Source organism: Oncorhynchus mykiss, chromosome 16 (assembly GCF_013265735.2).
Source record: "Oncorhynchus mykiss isolate Arlee chromosome 16, USDA_OmykA_1.1, whole genome shotgun sequence".
Classification (NCBI taxonomy): domain Eukaryota; kingdom Metazoa; phylum Chordata; class Actinopteri; order Salmoniformes; family Salmonidae; genus Oncorhynchus; species Oncorhynchus mykiss.
In genome coordinates, this window is record NC_048580.1 from 70,113,309 (window position 1) to 70,131,197 (window position 17,889).

General features: G+C 42.4%; 1 protein-coding gene across 1 annotated transcript in view; it reads right to left on the bottom strand.

Moving 5' to 3' along the window:
* Nucleotides 1-13,944: 13,944 nt before the first annotated feature.
* LOC118936543 (zinc finger protein PLAGL2-like) overlaps nt 13,945-17,889 on the bottom strand; it is a 6,028-nt gene continuing 2,083 nt past the window's right edge. Inside the window, exon 2 of the mRNA XM_036947683.1 lies at nt 13,945-17,889. This exon is cut by the window's right edge and continues 1,117 nt beyond it. Coding sequence (XP_036803578.1) covers nt 17,524-17,889 — 366 coding nt within the window. The 3' untranslated portion in view covers nt 13,945-17,523.

A 17,889-nucleotide genomic window follows, 5' to 3' on the forward strand; every position in this document is an offset into this window, starting at 1 on the left:
CATTATCCCATCGGCCTTTTCCTCCCCTCTGCCAGTGTCTGAAAGTGTTCCTGATCCACAGACGGACTTCCTCACCTGGGCCCATCAAACAAAATTTCAGGAGAGAGAATTTCTACAGATGTTCTTTTGATTGACATGAGCTGTGTATGTATGTGTGTGTGTGTGTGTGTGTGTGTGTGTGTGAATGACAGTCTGCTATGTATGTAAATGCAAAGCGCTGTTTTTTTTTTTTTTTCTCTCCTGTTGTGGGGCTCTGACTGTATGTATAAAGATCATGTGCATGGTTTTTAAGAAACTTTTTATTTGTCTTTTTTTCCCCACGTTTTCTTTACAGAATGTCCAGTTATATAATGTATGAAACAATTAAAGTGCTGATTCGTTGGAATTTGAATGTCTCCTTTTTTTAATCTATTCATTTATGCCATAAATGGTTGTCTGCTGGGATTTTCTGCGTGTTCATTTTACATTCACTAGATAAAGCCAGAGTAATGCTGAAGTGCCATTGTCGTGTTGTCTCTATGCTGTGTGTCTTGGGGGTTGGTATCAGATTACACATTGTCGTGTTGTCTCTATGCTGTGTGTCTTGGGGGTTGGTATCAGATTACACATTGTCGTGTTGTCTCTATGCTGTGTGTCTTGGGGGTTGGTATCAGATTACACATTGTCGTGTTGTCTCTATGCTGTGTGTCTTGGGGGTTGGTATCAGATTACACATTGTCCTGTTGTCTCTATGCTGTGTGTCTTGGGGGTTGGTATTAGATTACACATTGTCGTGTTGTCTCTATGCTGTGTGTCTTGGGGGTTGGTATTAGATTACACATTGTCGTGTTGTCTCTATGCTGTGTGTCTTGGGGGTTGGTATCAGATTACACATTGTCGTGTTGTCTCTATGCTGTGTGTCTTGGGGGTTGGTATCAGATTACACATTGTCGTGTTGTCTCTATGCTGTGTGTCTTGGGGGTTGGTATTAGATTACACATTGTCGTGTTGTCTCTATGCTGTGTGTCTTGGGGGTTGGTATTAGATTACACATTGTCGTGTTGTCTCTATGCTGTGTGTCTTGGGGGTTGGTATCAGATTACACATTGTCGTGTTGTCTCTATGCTGTGTGTCTTGGGGGTTGGTATTAGATTACACATTGTCGTGTTGTATCTATGCTGTGTGTCTTGGGGGTTGGTATCAGATTACACATTGTCGTGTTGTCTCTATGCTGTGTGTCTTGGGGGTTGGTATTAGATTACACATTGTCGTGTTGTCTCTATGCTGTGTGTCTTGGGGGTTGGTATCAGATTACACATTGTCGTGTTGTCTCTATGCTGTGTGTCTTGGGGGTTGGTATTAGATTACACATTGTCGTGTTGTCTCTATGCTGTGTGTCTTGGGGGTTGGTATTAGATTACACATTGTCCTGTTGTCTCTATGCTGTGTGTCTTGGGGGTTGGTATCAGATTACACATTGTCGTGTTGTCTCTATGCTGTGTGTCTTGGGGGTTGGTATTAGATTACACATTGTCGTGTTGTCTCTATGCTGTGTGTCTTGGGGGTTGGTATTAGATTACACATTGTCGTGTTGTCTCTATGCTGTGTGTCTTGGGGGTTGGTATTAGATTACACATTGTCGTGTTGTCTCTATGCTGTGTGTCTTGGGGGTTGGTATCAGATTACACATTGTCGTGTTGTCTCTATGCTGTGTGTCTTGGGGGTTGGTATTAGATTACACATTGTCGTGTTGTCTCTATGCTGTGTGTCTTGGGGGTTGGTATTAGATTACACATTGTCGTGTTGTCTCTATGCTGTGTGTCTTGGGGGTTGGTATCAGATTACACATTGTCGTGTTGTCTCTATGCTGTGTGTCTTGGGGGTTGGTATCAGATTACACATTGTCGTGTTGTCTCTATGCTGTGTGTCTTGGGGGTTGGTATTAGATTACACATTGTCGTGTTGTCTCTATGCTGTGTGTCTTGGGGGTTGGTATTAGATTACACATTGTCGTGTTGTCTCTATGCTGTGTGTCTTGGGGGTTGGTATCAGATTACACATTGTCGTGTTGTCTCTATGCTGTGTGTCTTGGGGGTTGGTATTAGATTACACATTGTCGTGTTGTCTCTATGCTGTGTGTCTTGGGGGTTGGTATTAGATTACACATTGTCGTGTTGTCTCTATGCTGTGTGTCTTGGGGGTTGGTATCAGATTACACATTGTCGTGTTGTCTCTATGCTGTGTGTCTTGGGGGTTGGTATTAGATTACACATTGTCGTGTTGTCTCTATGCTGTGTGTCTTGGGGGTTGGTATTAGATTACACATTGTCGTGTTGTCTCTATGCTGTGTGTCTTGGGGGTTGGTATCAGATTACACATTGTCGTGTTGTCTCTATGCTGTGTGTCTTGGGGGTTGGTATTAGATTACACATTGTCGTGTTGTCTCTATGCTGTGTGTCTTGGGGGTTGGTATTAGATTACACATTGTCGTGTTGTCTCTATGCTGTGTGTCTTGGGGGTTGGTATCAGATTACACAGTCGTGTTGTCTCTATGCTGTGTGTCTTGGGGGTTGGTATTAGATTACACATTGTCGTGTTGTCTCTATGCTGTGTGTCTTGGGGTTTGGTATCAGATTACACATTGTCGTGTTGTCTCTATGCTGTGTGTCTTGGGGGTTGGTATTAGATTACACATTGTCGTGTTGTCTCTATGCTGTGTGTCTTGGGGGTTGGTATCAGATTACACATTGTCGTGTTGTCTCTATGCTGTGTGTCTTGGGGGTTGGTATTAGATTACACATTGTCGTGTTGTCTCTATGCTGTGTGTCTTGGGGGTTGGTATTAGATTACACATTGTCCTGTTGTCTCTATGCTGTGTGTCTTGGGGGTTGGTATCAGATTACACATTGTCGTGTTGTCTCTATGCTGTGTGTCTTGGGGGTTGGTATTAGATTACACATTGTCGTGTTGTCTCTATGCTGTGTGTCTTGGGGGTTGGTATTAGATTACACATTGTCGTGTTGTCTCTATGCTGTGTGTCTTGGGGGTTGGTATTAGATTACACATTGTCGTGTTGTCTCTATGCTGTGTGTCTTGGGGGTTGGTATCAGATTACACATTGTCGTGTTGTCTCTATGCTGTGTGTCTTGGGGGTTGGTATTAGATTACACATTGTCGTGTTGTCTCTATGCTGTGTGTCTTGGGGGTTGGTATTAGATTACACATTGTCGTGTTGTCTCTATGCTGTGTGTCTTGGGGGTTGGTATCAGATTACACATTGTCGTGTTGTCTCTATGCTGTGTGTCTTGGGGGTTGGTATTAGATTACACATTGTCGTGTTGTCTCTATGCTGTGTGTCTTGGGGGTTGGTATTAGATTACACATTGTCGTGTTGTCTCTATGCTGTGTGTCTTGGGGGTTGGTATCAGATTACACATTGTCGTGTTGTCTCTATGCTGTGTGTCTTGGGGGTTGGTATTAGATTACACATTGTCGTGTTGTCTCTATGCTGTGTGTCTTGGGGGTTGGTATTAGATTACACATTGTCGTGTTTTCTCTATGCTGTGTGTCTTGGGGGTTGGTATTAGATTACACATTGTCGTGTTGTCTCTATGCTGTGTGTCTTGGGGGTTGGTATTAGATTACACATTGTCGTGTTGTCTCTATGCTGTGTGTCTTGGGGGTTGGTATCAGATTACACATTGTCGTGTTGTCTCTATGCTGTGTGTCTTGGGGGTTGGTATTAGATTACACATTGTCGTGTTGTCTCTATGCTGTGTGTCTTGGGGGTTGGTATTAGATTACACATTGTCGTGTTGTCTCTATGCTGTGTGTCTTGGGGGTTGGTATCAGATTACACATTGTCGTGTTGTCTCTATGCTGTGTGTCTTGGGGGTTGGTATTAGATTACACATTGTCGTGTTGTCTCTATGCTGTGTGTCTTGGGGGTTGGTATTAGATTACACATTGTCGTGTTTTCTCTATGCTGTGTGTCTTGGGGGTTGGTATTAGATTACACATTGTCGTGTTGTCTCTATGCTGTGTGTCTTGGGGGTTGGTATCAGATTACACATTGTCGTGTTGTCTCTATGCTGTGTGTCTTGGGGGTTGGTATTAGATTACACATTGTCGTGTTGTCTCTATGCTGTGTGTCTTGGGGGTTGGTATTAGATTACACATTGTCGTGTTGTCTCTATGCTGTGTGTCTTGGGGGTTGGTATCAGATTACACATTGTCGTGTTGTCTCTATGCTGTGTGTCTTGGGGGTTGGTATCAGATTACACATTGTCGTGTTGTCTCTATGCTGTGTGTCTTGGGGGTTGGTATTAGATTACACATTGTCGTGTTGTCTCTATGCTGTGTGTCTTGGGGGTTGGTATCAGATTACACATTGTCGTGTTGTCTCTATGCTGTGTGTCTTGGGGGTTGGTATTAGATTACACATTGTCGTGTTGTCTCTATGCTGTGTGTCTTGGGGGTTGGTATCAGATTACACATTGTCGTGTTGTCTCTATGCTGTGTGTCTTGGGGGTTGGTATCAGATTACACATTGTCGTGTTGTCTCTATGCTGTGTGTCTTGGGGGTTGGTATCAGATTACACATTGTCGTGTTGTCTCTATGCTGTGTGTCTTGGGGGTTGGTATCAGATTACACATTGTCGTGTTGTCTCTATGCTGTGTGTCTTGGGGGTTGGTATCAGATTACACATTGTCGTGTTGTCTCTATGCTGTGTGTCTTGGGGGTTGGTATCAGATTACACATTGTCGTGTTGTCTCTATGCTGTGTGTCTTGGGGGTTGGTATTAGATTACACATTGTCGTGTTGTCTCTATGCTGTGTGTCTTGGGGGTTGGTATTAGATTACACATTGTCGTGTTGTCTCTATGCTGTGTGTCTTGGGGGTTGGTATTAGATTACACATTGTCGTGTTGTCTCTATGCTGTGTGTCTTGGGGGTTGGTATTAGATGACACATTGTCGTGTTGTCTCTATGCTGTGTGTCTTGGGGGTTGGTATTAGATTACACATTGTCGTGTTGTCTCTATGCTGTGTGTCTTGGGGGTTGGTATTAGATTACACATTGTCGTGTTGTCTCTATGCTGTGTGTCTTGGGGGTTGGTATTAGATTACACATTGTCGTGTTGTCTCTATGCTGTGTGTCTTGGGGGTTGGTATTAGATTACACATTGTCGTGTTGTCTCTATGCTGTGTGTCTTGGGGGTTGGTATTAGATTACACATTGTCGTGTTGTCTCTATGCTGTGTGTCTTGGGGGTTGGTATCAGATTACACATTGTCGTGTTGTCTCTATGCTGTGTGTCTTGGGGGTTGGTATCAGATTACACATTGTCGTGTTGTCTCTATGCTGTGTGTCTTGGGGGTTGGTATCAGATTACACATTGTCGTGTTGTCTCTATGCTGTGTGTCTTGGGGGTTGGTATCAGATTACACATTGTCGTGTTGTCTCTATGCTGTGTGTCTTGGGGGTTGGTATTAGATTACACATTGTCGTGTTGTCTCTATGCTGTGTGTCTTGGGGGTTGGTATCAGATTACACATTGTCGTGTTGTCTCTATGCTGTGTGTCTTGGGGGTTGGTATCAGATTACACATTGTCGTGTTGTCTCTATGCTGTGTGTCTTGGGGGTTGGTATCAGATTACACATTGTCGTGTTGTCTCTATGCTGTGTGTCTTGGGGGTTGGTATTAGATTACACATTGTCGTGTTGTCTCTATGCTGTGTGTCTTGGGGGTTGGTATTAGATTACACATTGTCGTGTTGTCTCTATGCTGTGTGTCCTGGGGGTTGGTATCAGATTACACATTGTCGTGTTGTCTCTATGCTGTGTGTCCTGGGGGTTGGTATCAGATTACACATTGTCGTGTTGTCTCTATGCTGTGTGTCCTGGGGGTTGGTATTAGATTACACATTGTCGTGTTGTCTCTATGCTGTGTGTCCTGGGGGTTGGTATCAGATTACACATTGTCGTGTTGTCTCTATGCTGTGTGTCCTGGGGGTTGGTATCAGATTACACATTGTCGTGTTGTCTCTATGCTGTGTGTCCTGGGGGTTGGTATCAGATTACACATTGTCGTGTTGTCTCTATGCTGTGTGTCTTGGGGGTTGGTATCAGATTACACATTGTCGTGTTGTCTCTATGCTGTGTGTCTTGGGGGTTGGTATCAGATTACACATTGTCGTGTTGTCTCTATGCTGTGTGTCCTGGGGGTTGGTATTAGATTACACATTGTCGTGTTGTCTCTATGCTGTGTGTCCTGGGGGTTGGTATTAGATTACACATTGTCGTGTTGTCTCTATGCTGTGTGTCTTGGGGGTTGGTATCAGATTACACATTGTCGTGTTGTCTCTATGCTGTGTGTCTTGGGGGTTGGTATTAGATTACACATTGTCGTGTTGTCTCTATGCTGTGTGTCTTGGGGGTTGGTATCAGATTACACATTGTCGTGTTGTCTCTATGCTGTGTGTCTTGGGGGTTGGTATCAGATTACACATTGTCGTGTTGTCTCTATGCTGTGTGTCTTGGGGGTTGGTATCAGATTACACATTGTCGTGTTGTCTCTATGCTGTGTGTCTTGGGGGTTGGTATTAGATTACACATTGTCGTGTTGTCTCTATGCTGTGTGTCTTGGGGGTTGGTATCAGATTACACATTGTCGTGTTGTCTCTATGCTGTGTGTCTTGGGGGTTGGTATCAGATTACACATTGTCGTGTTGTCTCTATGCTGTGTGTCTTGGGGGTTGGTATTAGATTACACATTGTCGTGTTGTCTCTATGCTGTGTGTCTTGGGGGTTGGTATCAGATTACACATTGTCGTGTTGTCTCTATGCTGTGTGTCTTGGGGGTTGGTATCAGATTACACATTGTCGTGTTGTCTCTATGCTGTGTGTCTTGGGGGTTGGTATCAGATTACACATTGTGTATTAAAACAATTTTTGAGTTCTCTTTTTCATTTTTTTAATCTATAGCAGTCTGTATCCTGTAAATGTAGGAGAGAGTGTTCCTTTTAGTGTAGGTATACATAAACTCAGCAAAAACAAATGTCATCTCACTGTCAACTGTGTTTTATTTTCAGCTAACTTAACATGTGTAAATATCATATGAACATCAGATTCAACAACTGAGACATAAACTGAACAAGTTCCACAGACATGTGACTAACAGAAATGGAATAATGTGTCCCTGAACAAAGGGGGGGTCAAAATCAAAAGTAACAGTCAGTATCTGGTGTGGCCACCAGCTGCGTTAAGTACTGCAGTGCATCTCCTCGTGGACTGCACCAGATTTGCCGGTTCTTGCTGTGAGATGTTACCCCACACTTCCACCAAGGCACCTGCAAGTTTCCAGACATTTCTGGGGGGGGAATGGCCCTAGCCACCACCCTCCAATCCAACAGGTCCCAGACGTGCTCAATGGGATTGAGATCCAGGGTCTTCGCTGGCCATGGCAGAACAATTACATTCCTGTCTAGCAGGAAATCACACACAGAACGAGCAGTATGACTGGTGGCATTGTCATGCTGGAGGGTCATGTCAGGATGAGGGATTGTGCGTTCCTGGTGTAACTCGGGCAGTTGTTGCCATCCTGTACCTGTACCTGATGTTCGGATGTACCGATCCTGTGCAGGTGTTGTTAAACGTGGTCTGCCACTGCGAGGACGATCAGCTGTCTGTCCTGTCTCCCTGTAGCGCTGTCCTAGGCATCTCACAGTACGGGCATTGCAATTTATTGCCCTGGCCACATCTGCAGTCCTCATGCCTCCTTGCAGCATGCCTAAGGCACGTTCACACAGATGAGCAGGGACCCTGGGCATCTTTCTTTTGATGAGTCAGTAGAAAGGCCTCTTTAGTGTCTTAAGTTTTCATAACTGTGACCTTAATTGCCTACCGTCTGTAAGTTGTTAGTGTCTTAACGACCGTTCCACAGGTGCATGTTCATTCATTGTTTATGGTTCATTGAACAAGCATGAAAAACAGTGTTTAAACCCTTTACAATGAAGATCTTGTGAAGTTATTTTGATTTTTACAAATTATCTTTGAAAGACAGGGTCCTGAAAAAAGGTCTGTTTCTTTTTTTGCTGAGTTAACATGTAGGTTAGCTGCATATACCTGTATGACATCATACTGTAATTAGGGTGTTCAATGGCTTAACTCAAGTAACAAGACCCATTGCGGTGTCCAGTCTGTCAAATCATCTGTGTAGAGCAGTGTGGTGTAGTGATCTCTAGGAATGTACAGGGCCTTCAGAAAGTATTCATACCCATTATTCCACATTTTGTTGTGTCACAGCCTGAATTTAAAATTATTCAAATATATTTTTTCTCAATATACCCCATAATGACAAACTGAAAACATGTATTTAGAAATGTTTGCAAATGTAAATACAGAAATATCTCATTTACATAAGTATTCACACTCCTGAATCAATACCTTGTAGAAGCACCTTTGCCAGTGATTACAGCCGTGAGTCTTTCTGGGTAAGTCTCCAAGAGCTTTGCACACATGGATTGTACAATATTTGCACATTATTCTTGAAAGAATTCTTTAAAGTTTTGTTGAGTTGGTTGTAGATCATTGCTAGACAGCCATTTTCAAGTCTTGCCATAGATTTTCAAAACAATGTAAGTCAAAAACAAACTACCCCACTCAATGTCGTCTTGGAAAGCAACTCCAACTCCAGTGTATATTTGGCCATGTGTTTTATGTTATTGTCCTGCTGAAAGCTAAATTTGTCTCCCAGTGTCTGTTGGAACACAGACTGAACCAGGTTTTCCTCTGGGATTTTGCCTGTGCTTAGCTCTATTCCTTTTCTATTTAACCTAAAGAAAGAGAGTCCTTGACGGTGACAAGCAAACTCATAACATGATGCAGCCACCACCATACTTGAAAATATGAAGAGTGGTACTCAGTGAGGTGTTGTGTTTGGATTTGCCACAAACATAACGCTTTGTATTCAAGTTATTGTTCATTTCTTTGCCACATTTTTTATTTTAGTGCCTTGTTGCAAACAAGATACATGTTTTGGAATATTTGTATTCTGTACAGGCTTCCTTCTTTTTACTCTGTCATTTAGGTTAGTATTCCTCCGTTTTCTATCACAGCCATTAAACTCTAACTGTTTTAAAGTCACCATTGGCCTCGTGGTGAAATCCCTGAGCGGTTTCCTTCCTTTCCGGCAACTGAGTTAGGACGGACGCCTATATCTTTCTAGTGACTGGGTGTATTGATACACCATCCAAAGTGTTATTAACAACTTCACCATGCTCAAATGGATATTCATTGTCTGCTTTTTATTTTGACCCATCTACCAATAGGTGCCCTTCTTGGCGAGGAAATGGAAAACCTCCCTGGTCTTTGTGGTTGAATCTGTGTTTGAAATTCAATGCTCGACTGAGGGACCTTACAGACAATTGTATGTGTGGGGTACAGAGATGAGGTAGTCATTCAGTTACTACTGCAACGCCTAACAAAGAGCAGCAGTTAGTTTCATAATGGGGGGGGCAAGTAATAAGTTAGTCCAAAATATTTTAAAAACAAAAAACATCGTATTTGGGACATTCACTAATACCTAACCCTCAACTTACTCTTGTAATAAATAATGTGGAAATTGAGCATGTTGAGGTGACTAAACTGCTTGGAGTAACCCTGGATTGTAAACTGTCATGGTCAACACACATTGATACAACGGTTTTTAAAATTGTTTTTAAAAATTGTATAACTGCCTTAATTTTGCTGGACCCCGGGAAGAGTAGCTGCTTGACTTGTCAGCAGCTAATGGTGATCCATAATAAATCAAATTCAAAAAAATAAATGTTGAACCCTATTATTGCACATATGCATTTTTACAAATGAATTCAAATCTGAAATGTCTTGAGTGAATAAGTATTCAACCCCTGTGTTAATGGCCTGAATTAGTTCAGGAGTAAAAATGTGCTTAACGAAGTCACTTTATGCTTTTCCTTTTTGAATTCATATCTAAAAAAAACATTCTAAAATATATAATTCCACTTTGACATTATTGGTATTATGTGTGGCTCCTCTCTCTAGGTTTCTTCCTAGGTTCTGGTCTTTCTAGGGAGTTTTTCCTAGCCACCGTGCTTCTACACCTGCATTGCTTGCTGTTTGGGGTTTTAGGCTGGGGTTTCTGTACAGCACTTTGAGATATCAGCTGATGTACGAAGGGCTGTATAAATAAATTTGATTTGATTTGATTTGAATTGTGTAGGCACAAAAATCTATTTTAAATTCAGGCTGTAACACAACAAAATGCGTGTAAAAAAAAAAAAATTAAAAAAAAGTCAAGGGGTGTGAATACTTTCTGAAGGTGCCGTGTACACTGCCTTCTCCAGTCTAAGTCCATTTCCTACTTTTCTGTGTTCTAACTATGCTCTTTTCAAAAAGACAAAGGAGTCAAATCAAATGTAAAAAAAAAAAAACGCAGTCAAAGTATGAAACCGTGAATTTGTCTTTTAATAATTTCAACATAACAAGTCAAAGATACAATGTACTGTACAATAAGTAAAAGAGGTTTGCTGTTTATGTCATCTCTTTGGATCAACCAATATACAAATCTGTCACTTTACAATGCAGCAACTGATCGCATGTGAGATATGTAAAAAAAAAAAAAAAAAAAGTTACGTTTTTTTTTTCTCTCTGAAGAATATAGTTGATAAAACTCCATGCTATGTAAAATAGTGTAAGGATGAAAGTAAATATTCCGTTTTTTGTTTTGTTCACCTTTTTTTTTTCCAGAGTTGGCTGTAATAAGCAAGTACTAAAAATAAATGTCTATGTCACTAAACAAGATACACAAAAAAAAAAAGCTTAGAATGCAAGACTTACATTAAGCTAAAAAATATATATAAAACTACACGTGGAGTCTGTCTTTTCACCAGACAGTACCAGTTTCTCACTAGAAAAAGAAAAAAAAAGCATTCATGAAATCCAATCGGTTTTCTGACTTAAAATTGATCAAATAATTCCCTTAAATTCTGTGTTGTTCACCTACTAACAGAGGAACGGTGAGGACAAGTGCATCTCTAGTAGGTGCAGGCGAGGTAATGAACCAACAAGGCATTGTAGCGAAAACATTCGCTCCGCACTCGGTCAAAACTGAAGGCGAGATATTACTTCCACAGCCTTTCATTAACAATGCCAAAGACCTATCTGATGCTTTGAATCATAACACCACTGTCAGAGGTAGGCCTTCTCAGGGGTAGAGCAGAGGTATCTCTCCAACAACGAGTGGGATGGACTCATGATTAGGTCATGATTAGGCCTGATGATACTGAAGTACTGCTAAAATACTCCTGAAAAGGCCACTTCCCAAGGTTAGCTCTGCAAAACGTAGCATTTAAAGCTGCCTCCAACAAGTACTTTAGTTTTAGTTTTCTTTTGCCAATGAATTATTAGCATTTCTATCACCTCTACTGTAAACGGTTATGTGTGGGGTGAAGTCTACTGTAAACGGTTATGTGTGAGGTGAAGTCTACTGTAAACGCTTGTGTGAGGTGAAGTCTATTGTAAACTGTTATGTGTGAGGTGAAGTCTACTGTAAACTGTTATGTGTGAGGTGAAGTCTATTGTAAACTGTTAGGTGTGAGGTGAAGTCTACTGTAAACTTATGTGTGGGGTGAAGTCTATTGTAAACTGTTATGTGTGAGGTGAAGTCTATTGTAAACTGTTAGGTGTGAGGTGAAGTCTATTGTAAACTGTTAGGTGTGAGGTGAAGTCTACTGTAAACTGTTATGTGTGAGGTGAAGTCTATTGTAAACTGTTATGTGTGAGGTGAAGTCTATTGTAAACTGTTAGGTGTGAGGTGAAGTTACTGTAAACTGTTATGTGTGGGGTGAAGTCTACTGTAAACTGTTATGTGTGGGGTGAGGTCTACTGTAAACTGTTATGTGTGAGGTGAAGTCTACTGTAAACTGGGGCAGATGGAGACTTACTTACCTTCTCTATAACAAGCCCTGTCTTGGCACATCATGTTAACATAGAGTGTTGTACAATATTCATTTCAAGACTGCCTGAATCTGTCTAGAAGCAACATGTGTTTTCTAGCTACTAGGCAGAGTAGTACAACCCTTTACTGAATAAAAGTGCTTTAGAACTAGGTTCCCCAGATAATGTGATAATGTGCTGTTGGATGGAACAGTGTCACATCTGTCGGAGAACAGGACCTGCTCTTTTTTTTTACCTTGAAGAAGAGGTCGATCTGGTAGTCCTTCTATTCCAGATTGTGAATGTCCTAGGGACGACGACGTATAATGTTCACCATGCTCTCTTGTTACAGATACTTGGTTGTAGAATATATTTGTTGTTGGGTTAGATACAATTTCAATAGAGAAGGCAACGCTGGTTACCCAACGGGCTGAGAGGGGAGTGGGGGGGGGGGGGGGGGGGGGGGGGGGTCACATGAACGCTGGTTACCCAACGGGCTGAGAGGGGAGTGGGGGGGTCACATGAATGCTGGTTACCCAACGGGCTGAGAGGGGAGTGGGGGGGTCACATGAATGCTGGTTACCCAACGGGCTGAGAGGGGAGTGGGGTGGCACATGAAAGAAGGTATTAGTGAAAAGTCTTAGCAAAAATACTGTTATTCTTTTGGAGAAAAATACACAAAGGTTGATCAAATCTACACATCAAACTAATGGCACATACATATACAGGATCAAATACAAATGAGAAAAACATATCAACATATAAGCTGAAATGTTAAAAGAAAACAATTTTTTTTTTTTTTTTAAGGTTGAAAGTGCTAGAATTCAGATTAGCTCACAGAAACCCAGAGAGGACAAAACTAAATACTAATAATTTTTCATTTGTTTTTAGCAATAAATGAATAAAAAGATAAACGCTACATTTGAATCCTACAATTGTGTCTGGAATTGAACATAGCCACGGCCTTTTAAAATGTATACTTGATATAAAAAGGCTATGTTTAAGACATAACCTTCTTTTTTGTGTGATTTATACCAATATTTATATCCAACTTCTTCCTCTGTAAGAAACAGTCAAACTCTTTCAAATGTAAGAATCGCATGTATCATGATCAATCAGTACATGTTCATAGTTTAGACAATGTATCAGCCTAGAGGATGATTTTCCAGGTATAGACTGGTTAGTGTCAACTTGAACACACCTGCACGTATTACCTCACAAGCATTGCTTGGCAGTGGCACTATTTGTAACAACCAAACAAACATTAACTTAACTTAACTTGGATTTTAATGAGCAATTGTGCAAGATTTAGTTTCCTCTCTCTGGGTTTTGGTAAGAAAAATTGAAAAAATAAAAAATAAAAATGAGGTGATGTGTTGTGTTGTTTCGAGGTCCTGTTTTAACAAACAGAAAAAAATATAGCATATGACAACAACAAAATAAAAACGACTAAGGAAATATCCCAGTCAGGCGTCCCATGCTTTGAATGTCAAAGAGCAGGCTGGTGACTTGTCTGTTCTGGATCTTGTCCTTTTTAGATAGACCCTTTTGTCTTGAATCTAGGAAGCAGCTGAGTGAGGAAGAGTACAGGAGAGGAAAGGAAACACTTCAAATCGCTACTACTGAAATGTTCTAGTGCTCTACAGTTGCTGGGCAACCGTAGCTAAAAGCAGCCGTATGTTTTATTTCTTAAAAAAATAAAAATAATTCTACTTGACTTATACTTGAAACTACGTGTTCACTAATAGATGCCTGTGGACTGGGCTCAGTACTCAAAACAGCCAAAAGTCAAGGGGGTTTTGAGACGAGTTGCAAACCAAGAGGATGATATTCATACCGTAAAGTTTAGTCCTTTAGTACTCTCCAGGCAGAATCTATCTTTTAACGTTGTCCATCCTACAAACATGACTCACGGGACACAAATAAGAGCACCTGTTATAGTTTTATAACTTTGGGCTTAAGTTTTCAAAAGGCAGGTGAATATGAAGGGAAAAAAAGGCATCTAAAATCGGATCGCTTCGTTTACTTAGGGTCAGGTTGGGTTTCATACTGAGAAAGTAGAGAATGAATTGAAACTGGAGAGTCTATCAATGTTATCTATGTTGACTGTTATTTCAGTATTATTCCACTAACAGCCTACTAAAACATTTGTCAAAATCCACAATCCAAGTTTCTGCTACTAACTCAAGTAGGTAAAGGTTAAGATCAAGGTAAAGTTCAAGATCAAGGTAAAGTTCAAGATCAAGGTAAAGTTCAAGATCAAGGCAAATATCAAGTTAAAGATCAAGATCAATAATGAATACAGAGGAGAAAAGCTAAAGGGCAAAGCTAATAATTCATCCTTTTTTTGAGCAATAAAATGTCAGATACACACAAATGTAAACCTGCCAGACATTAAACATCATCACTTTGTACACCTTACTGAGATAAAAGCAATAATAATATTCATTTTTGATGAGATATTTTGTACACTGCAATAACATTCTCTTACACGTTTTCCTCAATGTCGTCGTTGTCATTTTTGTTTGCTATTCACATATGTCAGGGTGGTTATTACCATGCATCTCTAACAGAGAGAAAATATATTTGTTTTCTTCAACAACAAAAAAAAAATACATATCAGTAATGTGTGGCATATTGTTACCATGGAGACTTCTTAAAACAAATACTGGAAGGAAGACAGTTGAAGGAAGGAAAATCATCATGAGTCAAATACTGGTAATTTGACCTGTTTTCAAGAGCAGCTTTTACAAGTTGTTTTTTTTTTCCCCATATAGGGTCATCATCACTGAGAGCTAGCCAAAGGGATTCTTAAAGGGGAAGAGTCTTCCCCATATAGGGTCATCATCACTGAGAGCTAGCCAAAGAGAATCTTAAAGGTGAAGAGCCTTCCCCATATAGGGTCATCATCACTGAGAGCTAGCCAAAGAGAATCTTACAGGTGAAGAGCCTTCCCCATATAGGGTCATCATCACTGAGAGCTAGCCAAAGGGATTCTTAAAGGGGAAGAGCCTTCTGCCAAAAAAAAATAAAATAAATGCTTCTCTAGAAAAACCAGATAAAACCGGCATGACTTGGCATGTTTTCTACCGACTCAGATGTTTTCACATATCTTTGTCATTAAATATGTGGGCGCCACTGGTTGCTGTGTTTGGCAGCGTTGGTTATCATACTTTCTGGACAAATGATCTGCCTCTATGAGTCATAACATTAATCAGTTGTTCGAGTCTTTCTCTGAGATATTTTTAGTGTGGTTGTAGCCTATTGGATGAGGGCAATGTTGGCCTATTGGAGGAGGGCAATGTAGGCCTATTGGAGGAGGGCAATGTTGGCCTATTGGAGGAGGGCAATGTTGGCCTATTGGATGAGGGCAATGTTGGCCTATTGGATGAGGGCAATGTTGGCCTATTGGATGAGGGCAATGTTGGCCTATTGGAGGAGGGCAATGTTGGCCTATTGGATGAGGGCAATGTTGGCCTATTGGAGGAGGGCAATGTTGGCCTATTGGATGAGGGCAATGTTGGCGGGGCATTATCACTTCATTCCTTCATTAATCTTCCCCCTGACGGTGATGATGACAGACAGGGTGTGTTTTCCCCCTGACGGTGATGATGACAGACAGGGTGTGTTTTCCCCCTGACGGTGATGATGACAGACAGGGTGTGTTTTCCCCCTGACGGTGATGATGACAGACAGGGTGTGTTTTCCCCCTGACGGTGATGATGACAGACAGGGTGTATTTTCGCCCTGACGGTGATGATGACAGACAGGGTGTGTTTTCCCCCTGACGGTGATGATGACAGACAGGGTGTATTTTCCCCCTGACAGTGATGATGACAGACAAGGTGTATTTTCGCCCTGACGGTGATGATGACAGACAGGGTGTGTTTTCCCCCTGACGGTGATGATGACAGACAGGGTGTGTTTTCCCCCTGACGGTGATGATGACAGACAGGGTGTGTTTTCGCCCTGACGGTGATGATGACAGACAGGGTGTGTTTTCCCCCTGACGGTGATGATGACAGACAGGGTGTGTTTTCCCCCTGACGGTGATGATAACAAACAGGGTGTGTTTTCGCCCTGACGGTGATGATGACAGACAGGGTGTGTTTTCCCCCTGACGGTGATGATGACAGACAGGGTGTGTTTTCCCCCTGACGGTGATGATGACAGACAGGGTGTGTTTTCCCCCTGACGGTGATGATGACAGACAGGGTGTATTTTCCCCCTGACGGTGATGATGACAGACAAGGTGTATTTTCGCCCTGACGGTGATGATGACAGACAAGGTATATTTTCCCCCTGACGGTGATGATGACAGACAGGGTGTGTTTTCCCCCTGACGGTGATGATGACAGACAGGGTGTGTTTTCCCCCTGACGGTGATGATGACAGACAAGGTATATTTTCCCCCTGACGGTGATGATGACAGACAGGGTATATTTTCCCCCTGACGGTGATGATGACAGACAGGGTGTGTTTTCCCCCTGACGGTGATGATGACAGACAGGGTGTGTTTTCCCCCTGACGGTGATGATGACAGACAGGGTGTGTTTCTGGGCAGGTGGTTCAGACCTTTAAACTCATAGGAGAGATAATCTAGCATGTTCAGTCACATTTGGAAAAGCAAGAAAATTATATTTCATCCACTTCAAAACATCTTCTCTAAAATTAATCTTTGATTATTTTTCCTAATATTATTACTTTATAAAGTAGCGGTACCTTCAGGTCTACTGAAGGCCTACTGAAGGCCTACTGAAGGCCTACTGAAGGCTACTGAAGACCTACTGAAGGCCTACTGAAGGCCTAATGAAGGCCTACTGAAGGCCTACTGAAGGCTACTGAAGACCTACTGAAGGCCTACTGAAGGCCTACTGAAGGCTACTGAAGACCTACTGAAGGCCTACTGAAGGCCTACTGAAGGCCTACTGAAGGCTACTGAAGACCTACTGAAGGCCTACTGAAGGCCTACTGAAGGCTACTGAAGACCTACTGAAGGCCTACTGAAGGCCTACTGAAGGCCTAATGAAGACCTACTGAAGGCTACTGAAGACCTACTGAAGGCCTACTGAAGGCCTACTGAAGGCCTACTGAAGGCTAATGAAGACCTACTGAAGGCCTACTGAAGGCCTACTGAAGGCCTACTGCCTACTACCTACATAATAAAGGGAGAGGGGATCATGGATCAGGGAGATAGGTTGGTGGGAGAGGGGATCATGGATCAGGGAGATAGGTTGGTGGGAGAGGGGATCATGGATCAAGGAGATACATTGGTGGTAGAGGTTATCATGGATCAGGGAGATAGGTTGGTGGGAGAGGGGATCATGGATCAGGGAGATAGGTTGGTGGGAGAGGTTATAACTAAAGGATAGAAAGAAAGTTTGTTTTAAAATGTCTCATCTTTTTCCTTTTGTTTCAATAAAGGGTTCAGTTTTCTCTGGGCTCAATCAAAAGCTTTTGTGTGATTCGATTAAGGCTTCTAAGTGTTCATGTGTTTTTATCACTGCCCTTGCGGCCAGCAGGCCCCATGGACCTTGGGCGCCCAGGCAGTGAGCTGAGGATGAAGGCGTAGGGACCTGGTGGCCCCTCATTGGAAGGCCTGGTGAAAGCGAGGCAGGGTGGTCGTGCTGAGGCTGGAGCTAAACACTGGCGGGAGAGGGTGCAGGGGCCCTAGACCCAGGCCCTCGCTGGAGCCATGCTGCTCCTGAGGTTGAGGTTGCAAAGAGGTAAGAGGTGCGGCTGCAGCCGTGGCAACGGTGTGGGGCTCGGCAGCATGCAAGGATGAGGATGACGAAGAGGAGGAAGAGGAGGAGGCAGGGGTAGACGAGGTGTAGCTCATGACAAGCCCTGCTGTGCTCATGGAGGCGTTGTAGGGGGGCAGGTTGGGGGGCAGGTTGAGGGGCAGGAAGCCCAGTAGGTGAGAGATGTCCATGTTAGCAGCGCACAGAGCCTC